Source organism: Ostrinia nubilalis, chromosome 28, assembly GCF_963855985.1.
Source record: "Ostrinia nubilalis chromosome 28, ilOstNubi1.1, whole genome shotgun sequence".
Classification (NCBI taxonomy): Eukaryota; Metazoa; Arthropoda; class Insecta; order Lepidoptera; family Crambidae; genus Ostrinia; species Ostrinia nubilalis.
In genome coordinates this window covers 969,877-993,818 of record NC_087115.1, presented here as the reverse complement: position 1 = coordinate 993,818, position 23,942 = coordinate 969,877, and the positions used below count along the sequence as shown (strand labels likewise).

At 38.1% G+C, this 23,942-nt stretch overlaps 1 protein-coding gene across 3 annotated transcripts; it reads right to left on the bottom strand.

The window, feature by feature from the left end:
* Nucleotides 1–11: 11 nt before the first annotated feature.
* Nucleotides 12–23,610, bottom strand: LOC135085485 (lysine-specific histone demethylase 1A-like). 3 transcript variants are annotated; one of them, XM_063980276.1, is made up of 8 exons: nucleotides 23,467–23,610; nucleotides 17,781–17,960; nucleotides 16,515–16,724; nucleotides 7,135–7,351; nucleotides 5,847–6,025; nucleotides 2,861–3,125; nucleotides 1,687–1,790; nucleotides 12–561 (listed from the first exon to the last, which is right to left on the bottom strand). In XM_063980276.1, exons 1-8 carry the CDS (start codon nucleotides 23,529–23,531, stop codon nucleotides 324–326), a joined length of 1,458 nt encoding a protein of 485 aa, XP_063836346.1. In that variant the 5' UTR covers nucleotides 23,532–23,610; the 3' UTR covers nucleotides 12–323. The 3 variants fall into 3 exon arrangements, with proteins under 3 accessions (XP_063836346.1, XP_063836345.1, XP_063836347.1); XM_063980275.1 differs by lacking the exon at nucleotides 2,861–3,125 and adding an exon at nucleotides 4,351–4,618 and having other exon boundaries at nucleotides 23,467–23,595; XM_063980277.1 differs by lacking the exons at nucleotides 2,861–3,125; nucleotides 23,467–23,610 and adding exons at nucleotides 4,351–4,618; nucleotides 22,833–22,973.
* Between the last annotated feature and the right edge of the window lie 332 nt (nucleotides 23,611–23,942).

Below are 23,942 nucleotides of genomic sequence, written 5' to 3'. Positions count from 1 at the left end.
TTTCACCACCAATAAGTGACCCCTATGAAAACAAAATTCCTGTTATGTGTTACCTACCATAGGGGTCACTTAAAAATTAGGGATTGATGGTGAATGAGTCCATTTATTTGTCGTCTAAAATCAACTATAATAGATCGTGACGCACATACTAAACGGCACCAGTAACTAAGCAATCTAGGTGGGGTGTAAAGGCACCCCGGGGTTAATAAATACCCCAGATGGTTTGCATAGGCGACCTAAGGTCTTTTTACCCCAGCTGGGTAGCACATAATCAACCCAACTGGGGTCCAAAACACCCCGGGGTATAAACACACCCCAGAAAACTAAATCTTACTGCTCGGCAGCAGTCTCGCCGCCTCCCTCTCCCCAGAACCAACGGCCCCGTGTACGGTCGAGAAGTGGTTCGTTTCTGTCGCCTCTCCCGCGAACAGAACCCGCGGCCTTCCGGATGAGTCGCTCAAGGGGGCGGCTAAGTCTTCCCTCGCGGTGGGGTGGGAGGGAGAGGAGAGGTTGTCGTAGGTATAACTGCCGCGGGTGTAAGGGTTGGTATACCAGGACGATCTGGAAAACGGTGACGTAATTTTACTACTACTTAACAAATATAAAGCAAGAAGAATTTACAAGAAACGGAATGACAGTCTTAAGCTAATTAGTTACATCAGGCCTGTTCATCTCCGCGAGTTTACATCGAAAACAAAACACGCACGATGGCCCACCTACAGGATACTATTCGACAAGGCCTCACATACGAGCGAACATTGACTCACGCACGCGTATTCTTGTGTATGATGGAAGAAAATAAAGAAAATGGTGTACTAAATACTGTGCAGTATTTAACTGCCTAAATAATAATAAAAACACAGAATGTTCTTTTTTAAGCTGCCTCAAGACACTGAGTAGTTAATATTATTCATGATAATTCATGCTAAATCATGTATTTCCTCCGCCATTTTCCGCAGTTTGGCACCTCACGTCACATCATTTTACCGAAGTCAGCCCTATAGCTTCGGCGCAGTGCCGATCACTGACGTTTGTCAACAAAATGGTGCTCGACTCTTGAGACAGGCTAAATTACACCATGTTGTTAATGACATTGAGCATAAATTTTTTCAAATACCTTCGCGAAGTAAAAGTTCTGTACGTAGTACTTATTATTATTCTGTGGTTACATGCTTGGTCGATTGTGTAGAAGTGTTGGTAGCGGTTCTCGCACTAGGTATGTACCACACTTAATAAGTAATGAGCTGCTACTGATATAGATAATAGTGCTTATAAATCGTTAATCGTAAAAATTGCTTTGCTCGGTATTTCTTTACGAGATCTAATCAATGAATGAAATCCGTAAACGAACTAAAGTCGCTGACATAGCCCGACGGATTAGCAAGCTGAAGTGGCAATGGGCAGGGCACATAGTACGCAGAACTGACGGCCGATGGGGCAGCAAGGTTCTGGAGTGGTGGCCGCGTACTGGAAAGCGCAGCGTAGGACGTCCAACAAGGTGGACCGACGACCTCATAAAGGTAGCAGGAAGGCGCTGGACGCAGGCCGCTACCAACCGAGCGATGTGGAAATCATTGGGGAAGGCCTATGTTCAGCTGTGAACGCCCTGTGGCTGAAATGATTATGAATTTATGATGATGATGATCCTAGGATGAGGATGTTAACATGATATTAATTTATGCTTACCTCAACATACTGATGGGCTCCGGAATGGTGACGTTGGCTCCCATGAACCGTCTTAGAAGTTCCATGGCTTTCCTCTTCACCACGTCATCTGGGAGCGTTTCTACCTGCAATTATAATTTTTTACTTTAATAATTGTTGTTGTATTGTTCGCAATGTTTTACTACCTAGCTCGCATCAATATTTATAACTTTAAATACTGTAAACCCTTGAAAAAGAGGCTGACAATAGTGACTGAATTTCTTGCGCTGCTTCTTCTCAGCACTGGCCCATTTATTGTCCCGAAGCAGTGGTAGGGTTATTACTGGGACGTGTAAAAGTGCTTTTTAAAAGCCTATTTTTGCATTTTTTTTTTATAAATGAAGTAAAAAAGTCTTCAAGTGGCAAACACGAGCTGGAAGACGGAGTGTGGGCAGGCCTTCCACTAGTTGGACCGACGATCTGATGAAGGTCGCGGGAAGTACCTGGATGTCCCTTGGTTTGCGTCTATACATATTATAGCATATTTTTTCTGGTTTTATGTACACATTTACATTTCCCAAGCTAAGAGTAAAATTTAAAACAAAAAACACAACACAACAGCATGAAAAGCAAAGTTCAGCAAAAATAATGGAACGTATGATGATGATGATAATGTTAACAAAAACATCAACAATAATTATTATTGTTGAATATTGACATGCTTTTGTTGATTTTGTAGGGCAAAACACGCGCTGGACTATGCAAAAAAATCAATTATTTAGTAACAATAGCCCCATACCTAACCTAAACTAATGACTCAATGGAGTCGGTGTCGGATTGGCCGAACCAAGATCCCCACCGGCAGAAGATTATTAGCAATTTGTATTGCCCAAATTACTTATAGTCCCATTAGCCCCTCGTGTTAAGCTAAATAAGCTTGTGTTACGAGTGGGCTCACCACAATAGTCGAGAGGCGGTGGGATTCGAGCCCGCGTTCCTCGTATCTCGAGTCAGCCACTCCGACCCCTTCACCGTTCGGCTATCGTGGCTATGATTTTAATTTTGATTATGATTTTATTACTATTGTGGTGAACCCACTCGTAACACAAGCATTAGCTTACCATGAGGGGTTAACTGGACTTCTTTCATCATTAAAAATTACAGTGTCTTGTTTAGTAACTCAACAACCTTATTCCCGTCTCATTCCCATACTTACCAATCTAGAGGTTTCCCCATTAGTCCACAGCGTCAGAGCCGTATCACACCCCATGGGCGAGCTCGCACCAAATATCTTCGTGGTCCAATCATTTACTTTCTTCTTCTCTTCACTCTTCCATATGAACGCGTGAAATGCACTATTGGATTTCGGCCACCACGAATGAGGGAATAATAAAATGATTTTGTCTACTACACCCAGCGATATTGAGTTGATGGTGGAAACTTTGGCAGATGGGAGACGTGGTGTGAACAATGTCGTGTGTCTGAAAGTGATATCCCATTTTTAAATGTGTGAGAAAGACAAAAAATCATTCATTCAGCCGTAGGACGTCCACTGCTAAACATGGGCTTCCCCCAATGATTTCCAAATTGGTCGGTTGGTACAAAAATATGTGGAGATATTTAAAAGTTGTTGAGCAAGAAAAGGATGGGAAAGGATAGACATTAGAAGGGCTCGTTCCCACGGTCATCCAGTAAAGCAGGATGCGGTGTCCACAGGACTGGACAGTCGTGTGAGAACACACGTGTGTTTTTAGAATTCGGAGTCCAAATACGAACGGATCGGTTTTTTACGGGACATTGTAAACGGGATGTTCGTGTGAATGTTATTGAAACACGTACCTATAATACTATTAAAATGGAATTCTGCAAAAAACAGGCTCTAAGGGCTCTCGCCGCACTTTTTTAGGGAGACATCCCGTTTTCCCGCAAAATACCGATTACCATGGGAAAGGGCTCGGACTTTAAGTAAGAGAGACAAAATATGTGGGATATTTCGAATAATCATATAGCATGAAAAGGGATGGGAAAGGATAGGCATTTATCACTGATTCTCAAACTATTGTCAGATATAACCCCAAAACTCAGAACTGTCAACTTGACAATCTGTAATTTGAAAGACTGGTTAGCTGGAAAATTAACGAATATAAATTGTCTCTTTATTTCTAATAACATTCATCTTACAGTTCGGAAGCGTAAGATAGTTTCGAAACCTGTTTTTCCTGCCTCAAACAATAGAACATTTAAAATGAGTATGACCCATGACATGATGCGTTTATGATAATCGCAATAATGATATGCCATGCCAATTTAACACAAATATCATACAATGACGTGCTAAATATAAGCTCACATCACATAAGTAAAAGCGCCCATAATAAAATTGTAACTCATATCTAACAAACTCTTAACTAAATTCTAACAGTTTTTTCGGCTACGGGACTATTCTAGTTCCCACCACTGCAACTCCTGTGTAGCCAGGATCTGCAGCTTGACCGCCAATAACCCAACCAGTGAAGGTCAAGTTTGTCCCGGGGGAAAGTTAAACTGTCATTGGACCCGCAACGAAATTACCCAGAACACAGGAGGAGTTCGGTTAATCTAAAATATCTTCTAATTGCCTTAGACATAAACATAACAAACATGCCCCATTGTAAAAGCGCTTTCAAAAGCCTATGCAAAAAATAACTTTATTAAAATTTTACTGACCAATCTACCAACTTCTCCACTTGTCCACATTGTCAACGCGTGCTTACATCCCATGGGATTGCTAGCAGCTGTGAGCCTTAAGCTCCAAGTTTCATCTGTCACATTCGCTCTGTCCTCTGGTTTCCACATAAATCCATAGAATAATTTTTCTTTGGGCCACCACTGGGCAGGGAATAACAGAATGATCTTGCCTAGAAGCCCCATGGTTAGATGGGAGATCGCGTCTGCCTTTTTTTGAGGGAGGGGCGGTGAGAATATAGCGGAGTGTCTGAAAGGGTAGTGAGGATGTGGAGAACAGTCTAGTATACTAAATTAAGGGGGAGATTTTTCATAAGACAGAAGTAGTTTTGTTTCCTCTTTTCTCCTTGCGTTGCAAATGATACGTAAAATATAAGCCTCAATATTTTATCATCCTACTTTTTCTGATTTATTATTATTGATGAATTTTAAATTATTCAATACATTTTATACGTCTACGGCTTAACGGAGTCAGTGCTTGAGGTATGGGAGTGGCACCACAGAATAATAATAAGTACTACGTACAGAAGTTTTACTTCGCGAAGGTATTAAAAAAAAAATATGCTCAATGTCATTGACAATATGGTGTAATTTAGCCTGTCTCAAGAGTCAAGCACTATTTTGTTGACAAACGTCAGTGATCGGCACTGCGCCGAAGCTATAGGGCTGACTTCGGTAAAATGATGTGACATGAGGTGCCAAACTGCGGAAAATGGCGGAGAAAATACATGATTTAGCATGAATTATCATGAATAATATTAACTACTTATTTACCTCTCAGTGTCTTGAGGCAACTTAAAAAAGTACATTCTGTGTTTTTATTATTATTTAGGCAGTTAAATACTGCACAGTATTTAGTACACCATTTTCTTTATTTTCTTCCATCATACACAAGAATACGCGTGCGTGAGTCAATGTTCGCTCGTATGTGAGGCCTTGTCGAATAGTATCCTGTAGGTGGGCCATCGTGCGTGTTTTGTTTTCGATGTAAACTCGCGGAGATGAACAGGCCTGGTGGCACGGAAGGGATGACATTGACAATGACGTGACAGCGCATACAAATCTGAAGGAGATCTGTCTCGCTGACGTTTGACATCACTAAACTTCGCGTGCTGCTCCCATGCCTCAGGCACTTACTCAGTAAGGCGCTAGACCTTTAGTAATAATTGTATATTAAAAAAGTTTATCAATCAATAAGAAGGAGAAAAGAGTAATTTAAATATTATAATTATCAACAATTTAACAATCATTATGCTGGGACCTGGGTTGCACCATCTTACTTTAACTAACGTCAAACAAAAATCTGTCAAACTCCATACATAAAACGCCGGTTACTATAATACGGTTAAAGTAATGTGGTGGTCTTGATACTAAAGTTGAGTGCAACTTTAGTATCAAGAACGTTCTGTCCTTTATTTCTAGAAATCAAATGCCAATAATTAATCAAATGACTGTTAACTTTATAGCATACTTCTTACCTTTCCTTCAAGACCCCAACTGACACTGTCACAATGACATTATCAGCTGAGTACTCGGCGCCATCTTTGCTTTTGACTATAACTTTCTGCGACGGGTCCTGTGGCCAAACTATTTGAGAGACCTCTGTGTTTAGTTTGATTGTGAGTGTTGGTAGGCCAGGCCCGTTCTTGTATGTATTCTGAGGGGCAAAGAACGAACATAGGTTTATTAATTGCCCTTAACACTTGAAGAGACGTATTCAATCATTTTCAAGGTAAGGTTCAAGATAAAAAGAAAGAAAGAAAGAAAAATATTTATTCGATGCAAGTAGGTACACAGCAAGATAATAACTAAAACTAGACAACAGAACGGGTACAAGCACCAAAATGGCATCAGCTCAGTATACGCCGTGACGGCAGAGAGCGCGCATAAGTTAGTTACATTAAATCAAAATATTAAAGAAAAGTAAGAAATTTGAAGAGAGTGATAAACTCTGCGGATTTTGAATTAAAAAAACTTTTTGGAATTTATCTAAAAAAATGTTGAGAAACGTTGACAAACAACCTAAAGGTAGCATTCGGATCAACGCGACCGCGACGCGCGACCGCGACTCGAGACCGCGACCGGCGACCGGTCGCAGGTCGCAGGGCGACAGCTACTTACGAATCTTCGCGACACGAGTCGTGCGACCCATACGAAACTCAGTATGCTTAACCTCAAAAATAGAGAAAAGTAAAATAGTACCTATCTGTAAACAATAAAAATAAGTACATTTTCTAATAAAAATATGTATCATTTGACTTACTTGTTATATTTAATGCTTTTCCAATTTCTTCCCAAATATTGTCTCTCACAGTATTATCTTTATAAGCTTGAAGTCTCGTATCGAATACAGGTGCGTGTTTACTTACTAATTCTATTAAAATTTCGTCTTCGTGCGAAGAAAACACGGCCATTTTGCATCTGTCGCGCCGCGGCACTGCCTTGTGAGCGACCGAGTCGCGCGACGCAAGTAGCCGGCAGGCCACGCCCACACGTCGCGCGACTCGGTCGCTTGCATCCGTCAGCACTTCCTATTAATTCATATAAAGCAGTGGGTCGCGGTCGCCGGTCGCGGTCGCCGGTCGCGGTCGCGCGTCGCGGTCGCGTTGATCCGAATGCTACCTTAATAGTCTTGTACCCGTTCAGATTCGAATTTTGCCATCTCTCTCACGCAAAGCAAGACGAAAAAACTATGTTCATAGCGTTTCGAAGTAGCCCTACTATGTGTTAGAAGGTTTTGCTGAGAAATAGACCTTAATAACTCACCAATAAGATCTCAAACAGCGTCTTATACCCGTTCTTGTTCCAGCTCATATGCTGGTGTCCATCCAACACCCGGTACTTGCTCTCAGTGGTTATATCGTTCCACGTGTCTGTGGCCTCATAGTTGTCTATCATGAGGTCCATGAACGCTAGGAACTCGTTAATGAAGCCTTGGTCTTTGAGCAATGTTGGGTGCTTGTCCTTAATGTAGTCCATCAGTCTGAAATGTTTGCGGAAACATTAAAAATCATATTAAAGGTATTTTATCACATCATCGCACTAATATTATAAAGGCGAAAGTTTATGAGTGTGTATGTTGGTTACTTCTTCACGTCTAAGCGGCTGGAGCGATTTTAATATTTGGTATAGAGTTAGCTGACATAGGCTACGTTTTATAGCGGGTAACACCGCGAGGCATAGCTAGTTTTCGATAAATAAGAATAAGATTCCCTTTAAAATGTCATAGTAGACTAGAAACCATGATTTGGTAGGAAATGCTGATCAGGTAGATGGACTTATAGGGTAGGTTACTTTTGTATCGCAAAAATAAAACTTGAAGAGTATGAATTAGAGGATGATGATATTTTATTATCTAAGCCTCTTATAATCAAGGTCAGTTCCAGGAATTTGTATTTACGTAGAACTACGAAGATACTTGGGCATAGTTACAAGTCATAGTCATAGTCATAGTCATTTATTCCATAAACAATAACATTATCGTATTGGAAATATTACAAAAAACATGAAAAATTAAAAAACATCAACCGATATAAAATTACAAATTATACAACACAGCATAAAACTTTAAGGAAGCATTTAACAAAATGAGATCTCTACTTTTTATCATTTAAATAATCCTCAATACAATAATAACATTTCTTCAATAACAAAGACTTAAGCTTATCTCTAAATTTATTAAAATTATAAATAGTTTTAAACTCTACAGGCAAGGCATTAAATAACTTAATTGCTTGGTATCTTACACAGTGACTAGCGATATTTAATTTAGGTACTATAGCAATTTGTAAGTTTTTTTTGCGTGTGAGTTCTCTCTGTGTTCTGTCTTCATTTGACTCAAACTTGTACAAGTGTTTTATTAGATAGGTTAACAAGGTAAAAATATACAATGACGGGACAGTTAAAATACCTAACGTTGCAAAATGTGGTTTACATGACTCTATTTGAGGAATGCGTTTCATGGTACGGATAGCTCGCTTCTGTAACACGAATGCTGCTGAAATATTATATTTATAACTATTTCCCCAGAACATAATACTATACCGGAGTTTAGATTCAATGAGCGCAAAGTAAACTAATTTGAGCTGATCTAAAGTTATTTCATCTCGTAAAGTTCTTAAGGCATAGCATGCTGAGCTTATGCTAGATTCTAATGCTTCTATTTCCTTCTTCCAATTTAAATCTCTATCAATATGTATACCCAAAAACTTAACTGTTTCCACTGAATTAATTCCTAAGTTATTCACTAATGGCTCTAAAGAATCCTTATCTCTAGCATTAGTCCTGAATAGCAAAGCAAAAGTTTTGTTTTTATTTAACACAAGATTATTTTTAGCAAACCAATATTCAAATTCATGAAAGGTATTTTGTATTTTATTATTAAGTTCTTGTACATTATTCGCAGAAACTACAGCATTAGTATCATCTGCATAGATAGTTAATTTAACATCTGGCTGATTTGCTTTCATGTAATCAGCCAGGTCATTCAAAAATACTACAAACAAAATAGGTCCCAATATTGAGCCCTGCGGAACCCCTCTTTTTATTGTTCTTAATTCCGATTTGTATGTAGTTTCCTCATTATTAACTATTTGTTTAATTTCAACAAATTGCTTGCGATTTGATAGATAAGATTGAAATAGTTTTAAGTTTTTATCTCTAATTCCGTAGTGTTCTAATTTTTGTAGCAAAATTTCATGATCTATTGTATCGAAGGCGGAGCTTAGGTCCAAGAACAATCCTCCTACTTTCATATTATAGGTGTACCAGAATCTCATGGCAAATAGGGAAAATAAACTTTGTTGAGAGCAATACTGGGGAAATTGGAATAAACGATCTTGATACTGTTTAATTTATTACCTTTATGACTTTAATATTAATGAACATGAAGTACGAATATACATTTTAGGTAAGTATGTGTATGAAGAATGTTGTTATACATCGGGTTTTAACATAGGAAAATGTCTTGAAAAATAAATAAATCGTATATTACTTTAAGTACCTAACTAATTTTATTATGCATCATACTTTTAACTTATCACTTCATTCAGAATTAGAAAACTCTTGAGTGACCCTAGCTGAAAAATTAAAAACTGCTAGATTAAAAAAAATGGATCTGTCAACAGCACTGCATCAGTGGGTCTAGACAAAATACACTTTTTGATCGAATCGAAAATCAAATCCGTCAAAACTCCATACAAAAAAAAGGCTTTTCGACCACTTTTCGACTGGTTTGCGATTATAACATGCACTTTGTCTAGACCCACAGGGGTGATTTACTGTTTGTCCTCCGAATGACTGTCGTGAATATGTTACGGTTAATGTGATAAATTGAAAATTATTAATAATAACCGGTTATTATGAATAATTACCGACAGTCGCGGTAAAAGTGATAAATTAATCACATTTAACAGTGATTACTTAATAATTTAACCTTTGTACTAACAAATTTCATAAAAGAGAACATCATCTTGTATACGTGCTCGTGTACAGCCAAACTTTTGAACGTTTTGATATCATATATTAATATTATTTGGCATAATGAGTTTGGAATGTTTCTTGCATAATATTACTTTTCCATGATACCTATAACATAATGTTTTGATTTAAAGTGAAAAATAGGTTAAGGTGCGGCGGGGGTGGCCCTTGGGCCACCCCTAAGCCGCCTATTTAGTTTTATACACACATAAATGACCTCATATTAATCACATTTACCAAATCATGCGGTAATTATTCATAATAACCGGCGATTATTCATAATTTCCACATTTATCACTTTGACCGTAACAAATACACCGATCAAAATGGCGCGAATAGTTATACGCAACTTTAGAGCCCTATACCTTCTTTATTTGTAGAGATATTTTCATGATTCTTTCACAATTATTATTAGTTTTACTTATATTTATTTCAAGTTTATTTGAAAGAAAAAAATTTGAAACTTCTCCATTTTTCAATCTTGCTTGATGAAATCTTTTTCAATTTTCTTTACATGGTCATAACATTTTGACAATTCCTCTGCACCAATTTGTGAGATATACCTGAAAACCCCGATAAACCATCTATTAAGAATAATATAAAAAAACATAACCCTCCTTCTGACGCAGTTGGGTAATAAACTAAATGTATCAAAACATTTTAGTCCAACTTACTGTCAACTCGACGACGCGCTTTAAAATCAAAGATTGACTTTGAATTATGCCTTATTTTACAATTCACATTGAAAACAATATGACTTGCTTGAGCTTTTTCGACTTTTTCACAAAAATAACAAATAGTCAAGAAGAGATTACAAAATTTTTGCAACGGCTGACAGATTTCATAATTTTCTTTGACAGGTGACAATTAAACCATAGACAATTGCCATATGTAAAACACACTTTTCCAATATTTTTGTTTGCCATGAGATTCTGGTAGACCTATACTATTTAATTTAGCAACTACATCATCAATTAAGTTATTTATAGCATCTATAGTTCCCACACACGTCTGATATCCAAACTGCCTATCACTCAGTATGCCATTTTGTCGCAGATGTACCAACAGTCTTGACATTATTAACCTTTCATAGATTTTTGACAAAATAGGTAACAAAGAGATAGGCCTATAATTCTTACAATCTAGTTTACTTCCTTTTTTATGTATCGGAAGAACTCTTGCTAACTTAAGTTCATTAGGAAACAAATTTTGATCGACACAACTATTAAAGAAGAGTGCTAGAGGTCCCGCCAAAATATCAATATGATCTTTTATAACTCGTATCGTAACTTCATCAAACCCAAAGGAACTTTTATTTTTCAATTGTTGAACAATTTTCGTAATCTCATTCTTGTTAGTCTTATAAAAATTCATATTAGCTTCAACCTCTTTCACACTCTGTTTCAATATAAAGATTGCTGAAGAAGGATCATTTTTACTAAGTGGTGAATTTGCCTTATCAAACTGGTTAGAAAAAATATCAGCTATCTCCTGTGGATCACTTAAAATATTCTCGTTTATTTTTAGTAGTATATTATTTTTTCTAGTTGTCTGACCTTTTCTAGTTTTATTTACAATTTTCCAAATTTCTTTATTACAGTTAGAGGCCAGGATAATTTCTCTTTGTGCAGCTAGTTGTCTTGCTTTTCTGAGTACTTTTTTATATATTTGTAAATAGATTTTTTTATATTTGCAAGCAAATTCTCCGTTACTTGTTTTAATATTTAGAACTAAAAACCTTTTCATTTTACTAGATACTCTTAAACCCTGTGTTAACCACTGTAGCCTATTACCTCTTTTATTTTTTACTTTTCTTGTTCTTTTTTTATAGCTTGTTTCGAAAGTATGATTAAATGTTTTCAGAAAAGAATTTACGTCTAGTCTGGTCCAATCTACGTTATTAACCTGCCTTTCAAAGACTGCTGCACTCTGTTCGTTATAGGTTCTACACGTAATTCTAATAGCATCATCGCAGTTTTTAGCCATATTTTGGTTTTCCAATTTCAAGGTGCAGTATAACCCTGCGTGACCATCTGCTAGGCCATTATGTACAACACTAGTTGTTATTTCAGTACCATGCATGTTAGTTATAATATTATCAATGCATGATTCTGTGTTGTTACGTACATAGGTCACCGAATCAATCAAATACTTAAAATTATAACATTTCAGAAGTTTCAAAAAATCTTTTTTTTGCCTATCATCGTTCAATAAGTTTACATTGAAGTCACCACATAAAATACAGTTTTTATTGAAGAAATGTTCCAAGAATCTTTCTAAGCGCTCTAAAAATAAATCGAAGTTATTTCTTACTGGATTTCGATAACAACAACAAACATAAACATTAGACTCTGTATCCCTTACGCCACAAATTTCAAAAGCTTCCGATTTATAGAGCTTCTTACAAAAACAATTATCTTCATATTTTACTTCATTCAGCCCTAGAATCATCGAACCTCCTCGTTTTTTATTGGTTCGGAAATTATTAGACACTGTTTTATAGCCTTCTAAGTTAAAAAAAGGAGCTGAAGATTCATTTAGAAAGTGTTCGCAAAAACATACATAGTCCAATTTGGATTCTGCTGAATGAATATACATTTCTAATTCGGGTTTTTTGTTAGTTACACCACACACATTTTGATAAAAAATATTCATTTCGATAGATTTACTATTTTTACGGTCGAAAAAACGAGATATGAGTTTCAGAGTCTAAGTAAGTTGTAGAAGTTGGACTACCAACTTGACAAGATGAATTATGCTTTACATACTGAATAAGTTTGTCAATATCGTTCATTATAACTCGCATACCACGTTTATTTATTTTACCCGAGTACCTTGAGAACATCTCATAAGAGTAGCTTATGTTTTTATTTGAATCTAGCAAATAACAATACTGATGGATATCATTATCTTTGTTTAACAGCTCATTAAAACTCTCAATCCTCTTATTAACCCTTAAATTGGCAGTCATTGAACCCTTGCTTCAAAAATGGTCAAATTTGGGATTTAGGTATTGTTTTGATAGATTAAGAAAAAAATATTTTCTTTTTGAAAAAAATTCAATTAGTATAGAAGTTATGACATGTCACTCAAAACGGACATTGCCAATTATTTAGCATTACATCCATGTCACTTAGGGCGGACATTGCCAGTTTAGGAAAACAAACGTAAAACAACTTTTATTAATAACAATACAGGAATCCCTGATAATCAGCCTCTGGCTAATCCAGCGCCTTTTGCAATCCATCCGGACTATTTACTGTTGATTTTACATAAATTTATCAAAAAATACCCAGACATATAAAAAGAGAAACTGACTGCCTGATATATCAACATAAATCCCAAACCGGTGAGGTATAAAGACACAAATTTTGGCATGTAGGTTCCTTATTAGGGTCTAAGGGTGTTATCAGAAAGGATTTTTCCAAAATTACCCCCTAAGGGGGTGAAATGGGGGTCCAAAGTTTGTAGGGCGAAACAAAATTAGTTGCACTATTTAATTCGAAACTTCACAGGAGTACTCCTATGGATAAATTAATAAACACGTGTTTCAGGTTATTTCAGAATTCAACCCCTAAAAGGGGGAAATGGGGTAAAAATGTCTAAAAATCAACATGAGTATTTATTACTGATACATGGCGTTGTCCGTTTTAAGTGACATAACATTTGTAACCTTGAAATGAATGAAAAAAAATTGATATTTTTTTACAGTTTTGGCAATAATCGTCAGTTTTATTCGTTAATATTCTAAAATCAGTCAATAAAGCACAAGAACAAGTGTAATACCCACAGTGTTGCCATATTTATCAACAGCGAAAACTTGACCTTGCTGTTGCAGTTATTCAACTGTCTTAATTTTTAAAATTCGCGGTTTTTTATGGAACTACTGCCCCGTGTTTCACATAAAATATCATGCTTTTTATAAAATATCCCTTGAAAGTCGATAAATTGCTTTAATTTAGATTCTGTAGGCAATTGTTTGACATGTCCTTTATAACGGACAGAAACCATTTAAGGGTTAAAGATATCAGACTCAAAACTATACTTAAAGCTAGGTACACATATAATAACATTCGTATGTTGCACAGCCAAAATTCTTTGCCTCAAAATGTTTACCATTTCCTTATAATTTTTTGTCATATTAAAATCATTATTTCCTATCATAATTATACAGTAGTCGTTAAGTGTGAAATGTTCAAGCTTTTCTTGTAGTCCCTCCGAAAGTTGTTCTATGCCACCCCCCGGCGTGCGGTAATGACAGCAAGTTGACTTTTCCACAAAATGGTTTGTCACTAAGGACGAAACGCTGCGCTGTTCAATACTACTGATTAGACAAACTTTTGGAGCCTCTCTATGTTTCATCTTTGCGGCGTTGTCTGCAGATGTGCTCTCATAAGTCACAACTTTAGGTGTCAGAATGGGTTCATTTCTTGAAGGCGCCATCTCTTTAGATGTCTTTTTCTTAGAATTATTCAGTAGGTTTCTTTTTGATTCCTTCCTTTTGCCTTGGTGTACCAGTGGAGTGGACATGTATGGATAATGGTCTTTACTTTTATTGATATCGCCAACAGTAACAGTTTTCAATAATTTTATGACTCTATCTTTTTCCTGATTTTTCTTCTGCAGATCTAGATTCATAGAATTTAGATTCTCAATCTCATTATTTGCGATATCCAATTCATTCTTTAATCTCTTTATTTCCGTTTGAAGTTCGTGAATGTACAGGTTTTCACAGGTATTTCCATCAGGTAAGCTGTTGTAACTTTTTGTTTGAGGAGGCGTCTCATTCATAGATAGGAAGGATCCAGTAAGATCAGGCAGAGAAATTTGATTTTTGTTTCTACGCAAGGTAACAAAATTACTATCATCTTGTGGTATTTCCAATCTTGTTTCCACTTCCAATGATCCGAAAGAATTTTCGGTCGGAATATTTATTTGTACCTGTTCTTCATGTGGAGTCTCTTTATTAAATCTACAATCATCACATTTACATTTCTTCCTATTTTCAGATGACATAAGGTAGAATAACTTTTCTCCTATGCTAGTGCAGTCCAGATGGTAGCTCAGATGACATTCTAAACATGTGATGAAATCTCGCTTTAGTATTTCCTTCTTACATTTATTGCAGTTCAAAGCCATTGTAAAAGTTCAACAAAACGCCAACACTATTTATTATAAATAGACTTCTAACGCCATCTAGCGACGTGTGAAAAAGACTATAGTTCACTAATCGTTCGCTGAAGCGCGCTGCACCCGCGGAGGTCAAAGTTCACTTTGTTGTTTGTTTGTAAACACTAAAATCAGTTATGTGATTTTAAAAATCCCGCACTGTTCACTGGTGTTTTATGTGTTTATAGAGTATTCTTCCAGCACTTGTTGATTTGTAGTCAGTATTATTAACTATTGTCTATTGTTTCTATAGTTTTTAAACATTTATTTTTGACATTTTGTTTTGAGCTTTTCGTTTATTTCTTCTGAACGTACACAGCCACAAACACTCTCACACACTAATTATACACTATAAAGTTTGTATTTATAACTGTTCTCGAACTATTTTACCATTTTGTATTTATTAGATATTTTTTATTACGGAGCTGATGTTTACTTGTCTGCGCCCTCTAGCGGTTATCAAAGCAAATCCATTAAGCTTGATGAACGGTCTTGATTGTTAATTATCAAAATGCATATTATCAATCGTCATTTATCTATATTATCTATTTGTACTTATTTATAGAATATTGAATATTCAATATTTTTTTACAATGTTAAGTAAAAAAACAATCGATCAACATGGAAAGCATTGGGGGAGGCCTATGTTCAGCAGTGGACGTCCTATGGCTCAAATGATGATGATGATGATGAAAGGGCGCAAAAATCTGTAGCTAACCGCCTATTAAACTTAACACTCTCTTTCTTGTCTTTCAGCGGTCGGCCAATTGTTTGCTCGGCTCCAATTTGTATGAGGAATCAGCCAATACCAAATTGGTGTAATGAATGTGCGATCTTCCATAATACTCAAGCTCATACTGATTAACAACCCGACCAAACTATCGGCCGACAAAAAAGTCTATACTCATCATCATCATTTCAGCCACAGGACGTCCACTGCTGAACATAGGCCTCCCCCAATGACTTCCACATCGCACGGTTGGTAGCGGCCTGGTCTATACTCTGCGGGGTGTTAATGAACTGTTTCTTGCGACCTGTTTGTTTCTTCTCAGCACTGGCCCATTTATTGTACCGAAGCTGTGGTAGGGTTAATACTGGGACGTGTATAATAGTCGGTGCAGGGGACATCTTTAAAAACCCCCACAGGTGGGGGCTAACGGGGCGTTTGTCCGGGCCCATTCTTTGGAGGGCCGCTCTCGGTACTTCTCTGATCAGCAGAGCTGACTGAGCAGCGGCATGGAGCAGACCGTAACCCGCTACGGCGGGCCGGAAGTCCTGTTGTACCAGGGCCACGAGTAGAAAACCTCTATAAAAACAACTCGAAGAGGGGATTGGCGCTTCCCTCGAAGCTGGATAGGCTCGCTGTTGAGCGACGTTAAAAAAATGGGCCGTGTAAAAGTGCTTGACGCTCGCTCGTAAGCGACGTAAACGTTAAAAAAAATTTATTTTTTAAAGCCTACTCGCAAAATAATATGAGTATTATGATGGTGATGAAATACCTCTTAGTGATATACTGCCCCAGCGGTTGTGGAGTCGGCGGCGGCTCGTCCACAACTTGCAAACAAAATTCGGTCAGCTCATTCACCAGCTCCTTATTGGCTAACGATCCATCAGACATGTACACCTCCATCGATATGTCTTGAGGTAGCACGGTCACGTTGTTCTGGACGGCCAAATCGTAGACTGTGTTTGGCTTGGTGCCGTGCATCCTGGTAACAATAATTGGAGTTAATATAGCGTCTACCAGCAGGCTAGGCATCCTAGGATCATCATCATCATCATCATTTCTGCCACAGGACTTCCGCTGCTGAACATAGGCCTCCCCCAATGATGTCTATATCGCTCGGTTGGTAGTTGTGACCTGCATCCAGCGCCCGCCTTTTTGAGTTCTTCGTGAAGGATTTTGAAATGACTATCACGTCTTGCCACTTGTCTAGAGCTGGGAAATCTACAATTTAACTACCTACATAATTCAAAACATAATGCCTTTTTTCCTCAATCAAATGTATAGGTTTTTTCAATGATAAGAAAATATAGCGATACCTATACCTGCGGAATGTGCATTTATTGATTGATGCATAATGATATGATTGCATTGTAAGTGGGTATCGTACTCATGATTTCTTGATCATAAATAAGTTCTACTTGCGCTTCTACCTACCTAAATAACCGTAAGAAACATTTCCCAACTAGCCCATTTGGAAATCACTAGGGGAGACCTATGTTTAGCAATGGAAATCCTGTGGCTGAAATGATGTTGATGATGAATCATATAAACTTGACCTTCACTGGTTGGGTTATTGACAGTCAAGCTGTAGATCCTGGCTACACAGGAGTTGCAGCGGTGGGAACTAGAGGTGGGAATAGTCCCGTACACATATGTCTGTAAATAAATGACTCACCACTCAGCGTCTAACTCCACCACGCCCCGTCGCCATGCCATGTTAAGAAGCACGCCGTGATAAAATCGTATCGATGATTTTAGATGACAAATGTATGGGCTTATCGCGTAAAATTGATAAAATAGCGCGATTAAAGCCTATCGCGGCGAGCATCTTAGGACTACAGATCGTAAACTTAAACCTTTTCCTCTTATCGTCGTCTGTGTCCACCTTATGCTGACAAAGGTGACCGAATTTCTTCCGCCACTACTTCTCAGCACTAGCCCATATTATGTTGTCCCGAAGTTGTGGTAGGGCAAGCTATATTTGGGACGTGTATAAGTGCCTATGTACTGAATAAACTATTTCATTTCATAAACTCACCATTCAGCTCCTAACTCCACTACGCCGTCTCCAAACGGCACGGTATTGATTCTTCCCCCGACTCGGTTCTGTGCTTCCAATCCCAGCACCCTCTTGCCTGCCTTAGCGAGGATGGAGGCGGCTGTCGTGCCGGCCGCCCCCATGCCTACCACTATCGTGTCATACGACGACATTGTTGGGCTGGAAGTATTTAAACATTATTTACATGAGTCTACCAGTGACTTGGCCCACTTTAAGCTTGGCCCACGGGCCAAGTCACTGGTTTGAACTTTTAAATAGTTTTTTTCCAGTGACTGGGCCCACCTGTAAGATTTTAGAGTAGATTTTTGTTGATTTGGTGTTTAATTTTTAAGAAAACATTGAAAGGGGGATCATTGGAAGATAATCTATCTATCAGCGACTTGGCCCGTAGACCAAGCAAAAGTGGGCCAAGCCACTGGAAGACTCGTTTATATTAGGGCGTGTGTTGACGAGCCGGTTGGTCTGGGACGCACACTCGTCCCGTGAGTTTTGCCCGTCTTACTCTAGGAGCTCGAATTTTGTAATTTCGTTGGGTAGCTTGTTTGTAGAATCTCTATTAGTGGCACCACATCTCTATAATCATTGTATTTTCTCTTCCTTCTTGTGGATTTTAAAATAAATTTCGTCAATTTGACACAGCTCAGGTTGAACTTTGGATATTGGACACAAGAACTCACAGGGTGCATCGTTTTATTTATTTATTTTTATTAAGAACAAGTAACTTACAAAATATGGCTTACTGACATCAAACACTTCATTACTTTACTTTACTTTTCAAAATTCTTTATTTAAACAAAACACATTATACAGTTACACTATAAAAATAATACCATACAGTATAACTTACATCTTAAATGCGATAACACTTCACCAGGCCAAAAACACCTCTCAAAGCTTAACTGCACTGAGTTTATAAACAAAACTATTAGCTAACACAAATAATTGTAAAATATTATCATAAAACAAAAACATTATGAAGCTTTTAGTGTAAACTTCATATTTTAAAGAATGATTCAATAAACAAACTGAATAATTTTGCAAGTTGGGTAGTTTTTATAAGAAGTACGACAAAGTTTGTTGGTCCCTCGAACCGAGCACCGAACACCGTGAGCCGGCGCAGATTATACTGGACTTGTATAGAATACCGGTCTTGTGTGAATACGCAGGACAAAAGGCGACGTCATGCGTAGTGATGGGGTAAGCGGTATGTGCCGTAAGTATCGATATACGATAAATCCTGTATTTTCGTGGCTGCAATATTATAAATTAAGGGATTACTATGGGATGCTACATTATCGAAGAATTTACGAGTGAGTTTTAAGATGTAATTACGTAATGTTAACAGATTTATGGTTTCATGTAATTTTAGCAAATTGGTTCGAAATTTTGTATTATAAGCTATTTTCAAGGCTCTATTTTGAATTACTTGTAACGATTGGTGGTTAGTGGTGCAGGTAGTGTTCCATACAGGGCAGGCATATGTAAGGCAGGGTCTTATGAGAGTCGTGTAGATGCGTAGCTTAGTGGTCGAGCTGAGGGGGCTATTGCGGTTGAAAATGGGATTTAGGCCAATCATAGCAGATGCACCTTTAGTTTTAAGGTCACATAGGTGTTTGGTCCACCTTAACTTCCGGTCAAAGGTAACACCAAGGTACTTCACCGAGTCCTTCCAGGGAATGGAATGCGCACCTATTTTTAAGGTTCTCGTCGGTAATCTACGTTTACGAGAAAACATGATTGCCTCTGTTTTGGCCTCATTTAATTTTAGTTTCCATTTGTGGAAGTAATCTTTAAGACTATCTAACGACAGCTGCAGTCTGCTAATTATGAGATCTTCATCCAAGGATGAAGTTAGCGATGCGGTGTCGTCGGCGAAGCATGCTAGACTCGTGTGTGGCTGTATGGGGATGTCATGTGCGTATATTATGTACAGAAAGGGGCCTAGAATGGACCCCTGGGGTACACCAGCTAGAATGTGTCTCGGTTGGGAGGAAGTATCGCCAATAAAGACCCTAAAACTGCGGTCAGTGAGGTATGATCGTATAATCTTGACTATGTGAGTAGGTACATTTATGGCTATTAATTTATGAAGAAGACCGGCGTGCCATACTGTGTCGAATGCTTTTTCAATGTCGAGCAGAAACATGCCCGTGGACTGCCGTAAGTTGAGATTATGGGACACATGCTCAGTTACTCTGACCAGTTGATGACTTGTGGAATGGGCACTCCTAAAACCAAACTGCTCATTTGGCAGCACGTGAGCAGCTACTTTGAGAAGGCGAGTGTAGATAGCAGCTTCAAAAAGTTTTCCTAGTGCCGGTAAAAGGCTTATTGGACGATAGCTTACAGGAATTTTTGCATCCTTATTAGGTTTTCTAATTGCAATAACTTTAGCAGACTTCCACATCTTGGGGAAGTAACTGAGACGAAAACAATCATTCATGATTTTTGTGAGGTAGACAACAGCCTTTTGGGGCAGATTCTTTAAAAGAGCATTGTGAATATTATCTTGCCCAGGAGCTTTGCGTCTCTTAAGTTTTCGAATAAGGGTCCATACCTCATGGGGACGTATCAGAGGAGGTATTACACCAGTTACGTTGTGATCATCTAGGGTGTTAATAGATTCTTGAACTTTAGAAGCCACTTGAGGGTCATGCCAAACATGGGTTAGCGACATATTTAATTGGAAGGTATCGGCGAGCACTTCGCACTGCTCAGAAGTGTTGTTGGTCAGGGTACCATCTGCTTTAATCAAAGGGGGTGTAATTGCAGACTTCGTTTTTAATGATTTAACCACACGCCAGATATCTGAACTTGGGTTATCGACCTTGGCTAGTTTTTTATTCCAAGCGGAATCCATGTGATTTTTAATTTTATCCTTGATAACTCTCTGAAGCGAATTTATATTCTGCCGAATAATCCTCTTGTCATCGAGAACAAACGTACTAAGGAGATCGCGCCGCAGACGGTTGCGAGATCTAATCAGTCTGCGAATGAACCACGGAAGTACTGTACTTTTGCTTTCAGTTCCTATCTCTACAGGCACACACCGATCACGAGCTTCAAACAAGTAGTCATTAAATAGTTCTACGCTTGCATCAACTTCATCCCGAGTTAGACAGGTGCGAGAGTCCAGAGAAATAGAATTGTTGAGATGATCACGAAATGTCTGCCAGTCACATTTATTGTATTTGAAGTAGCTAAGAGGCTTCTTAAGTATAGGACTGCCACCTACAGTAAAGAAAAGGGGCAAATGGTTTGATGAGAGGCTATTTAGCGCTTCGATTTGGCTTATTGGATTTATGTTTTGAGTTATGACCAGATTGGGGTTAGTAGGGGTAAGATCCGAACGATAGTGTATGAGAGTTGGTGTACAGCTTGCGTGAATTGAGAAATGTGATGCAAGCATGTGATCAAACAGTTTACGCCCATGAGAGTTTATAATTCCAGGTATCCACAGATCGTGATTTGCATTAAAATCGCCCATTACTATGACGTGTTGACCAAGTGCCAGTAGTATGTCTAAATCACTAGTAATAAAAGGGAGATTGGGAGACTGATAAGCTGACACAAAAATATGTTCCCTGCCAGACACCAACAACTTGATTCCAACGGCTTCAAGATGCTGCGTATCAGGCATGCTGACAATGCTATGTTCGATGTTATTTTTAACCAGTATGGCAACACCCTGACCACGACCGTTAGTATGTTTATCACGTCGGTACATTACGTAACCCGAAGTTGTAAGAGATATGTTAGAGCTTAGGCGGGATTCACTAATTGCCACAATATCAACACTTAAGACACTCACCAGACTCGTTAACTCATGAATTTTACCCCGAACGCCATCAGCATTCCATTGTAGTACTTTAAGGCAGCCAGGCTCACACACAGTGCCCAAGGTGCGCGAGGACCAACATTACTTTGTCGAGCATTGATTTGCAAGTGACAAATTTACTTTTAAGATCTCTGACAGCAGTCAGAATTGTAAGAATTTCTTTTGTAACAACGTCATTGTCTTCAGGTACTTTCTCCTGCTGGGTAGATGTAGTGGATTCTATGTTGTGATTATAATTTCTCCTGTCTAAGGTTAAGTGCATCATGGAGGTGTCCCTGTATTCGTAGGTGTCAAACTTCTGTGATGGTATTGGCAGGCTTTTGCTTTGAGACTCTTTAGTAACGTCAGCCCAAGATTTTCCAGGAACGTAAGGTGCTGTTTTCCTAGACTTTCGCTGACTTTCCTGGCGATCGCGGATTCGTTTGACGTAGGCCATCCTTGCAGTACATTCTCTATAATTTGCAGGATGATTCTCGCCACAGTTTACACATTTAGCTGGTTCGTGACGGTCTATCTTTGGGCATTGCCCTATGGGGTGCTGGTTTACGCATTTTATACACCGGGGAGGCATGTTGCAGTTCTTTGAGGAGTGTTGGTCTGGGACGCACACTCGTCCCGTGAGTTTTGCCCGTCTTACTCTAGGAGCTCGAATTTTGTAATTTCGTTGGGTAGCTTGTTTGTAGAATCTCTATTAGTGGCACCACATCTCTATAATCATTGTATTTTCTCTTCCTTCTTGTGGATTTTAAAATAAATTTCGTCAATTTGACACAGCTCAGGTTGAACTTTGGATATTGGACACAAGAACTCACAGGGTGCATCGTTTTATTTATTTATTTTTATTAAGAACAAGTAACTTACAAAATATGGCTTACTGACATCAAACACTTCATTAAATAGGATCGAAACCGCAACTTGAGCCAAATATATGCAATTTGTGACCCCTGCATATTTTTTTTTAAATGGGGGATCAGCTGTTCCTACATGTTTAGAACCAGTGTGGTAAGATAACCTCTAAATTCAAAAGTTTTCACTTAATTTCGTAAGAAAGACAAAGGAATAAGACACTGTTTACCACACGTATAGACACATTGCGCATTATACAACGCGTATGTTACTAATTATAATTTAATTAAGTTGTTATCATTAAGCTTTTTGTTTAAAAAAATTATAATAAAAAGACATTTATTTACCTTATTTTATGCACCACGCACTTAACCGGATATCTAAGCAAATGTATACGATTTACGTAGTAATAATGATTAGAGATAAATACAAAAATGATTTTATATCGCTTGCATTTTCTTAAAAATTTCCACAACAGTGCTGTTCCATTTCTTGATCAGTCATATTTCGACTTCTTATTTCTAACATCGGGAATCATATTAAATAGAAGCTAATAAAGTTTTTGCGAACAATGAGAAAAAATTATTAAATTTTCTATTGAGTAAGAACATGACTTTAGACAGCTGATTATGTTGACAGTTTTGACAGGTATTAAGAATGCGTTTGTGAAAATCTAATCAACACGATTAGATGCGTTCAAATGAATAAAAATTAAAATTTTTGATGACTACCTTACAAACCCGGTCGAGTAAACTTCGCACCTGGCAGCCGTGACGCCACATCGACCCTCTGGTACGGACGAGCCGTTACACAGGGAGGTGTGCGGGTAAGTGGGAGGGAGAGTTGCATTCCAGCGAGCTCCGCAAATCGGATTTTTTAGGTGAGATAGTTTGACTTAGTTCCTTAGCAACTTCGTAGCGTACATGGATTGGAGAGGTAGGTACCTACTATGTAAATTTCATGGGAGCATGAAGCACCTACCTTGAGTTGACGGTCGTCACTCCAACCAGAAAAACAGCGGCCAAAATACAACGCCAGAGCGCCATCTTGATGTCTGCGGTTACAATAAACTATTTCACAAATAATCGACTCTTTTATCTGTCTGTGATTGACGGTGTGGACAAATATGTAATTAAAAATCGACAATCTGGGGCCACAGATAAAATAATATAAAATTAACCTACTATAAGCTGTGCCCGCGACTACGCCCGCGTAAATTTTGATTAGGCGCATTGGCAACCGTCTCGGTAATGGACTTCTTCTAATTTTGGCTACTTATCACAGAAAAACAATATTTATTTATTTATTGACAAATTGACGTGAAATGTGTTACAAGGTAGGTAGGTGTCTCGCAATCTTCAAAGAAAAAAACTTCAAAATTGCCCTCTTATTACCAAAATACCTACATTACATTATGTATGTGCCAGCTTATGTTCTGGCTTTCTTATTTACACTGT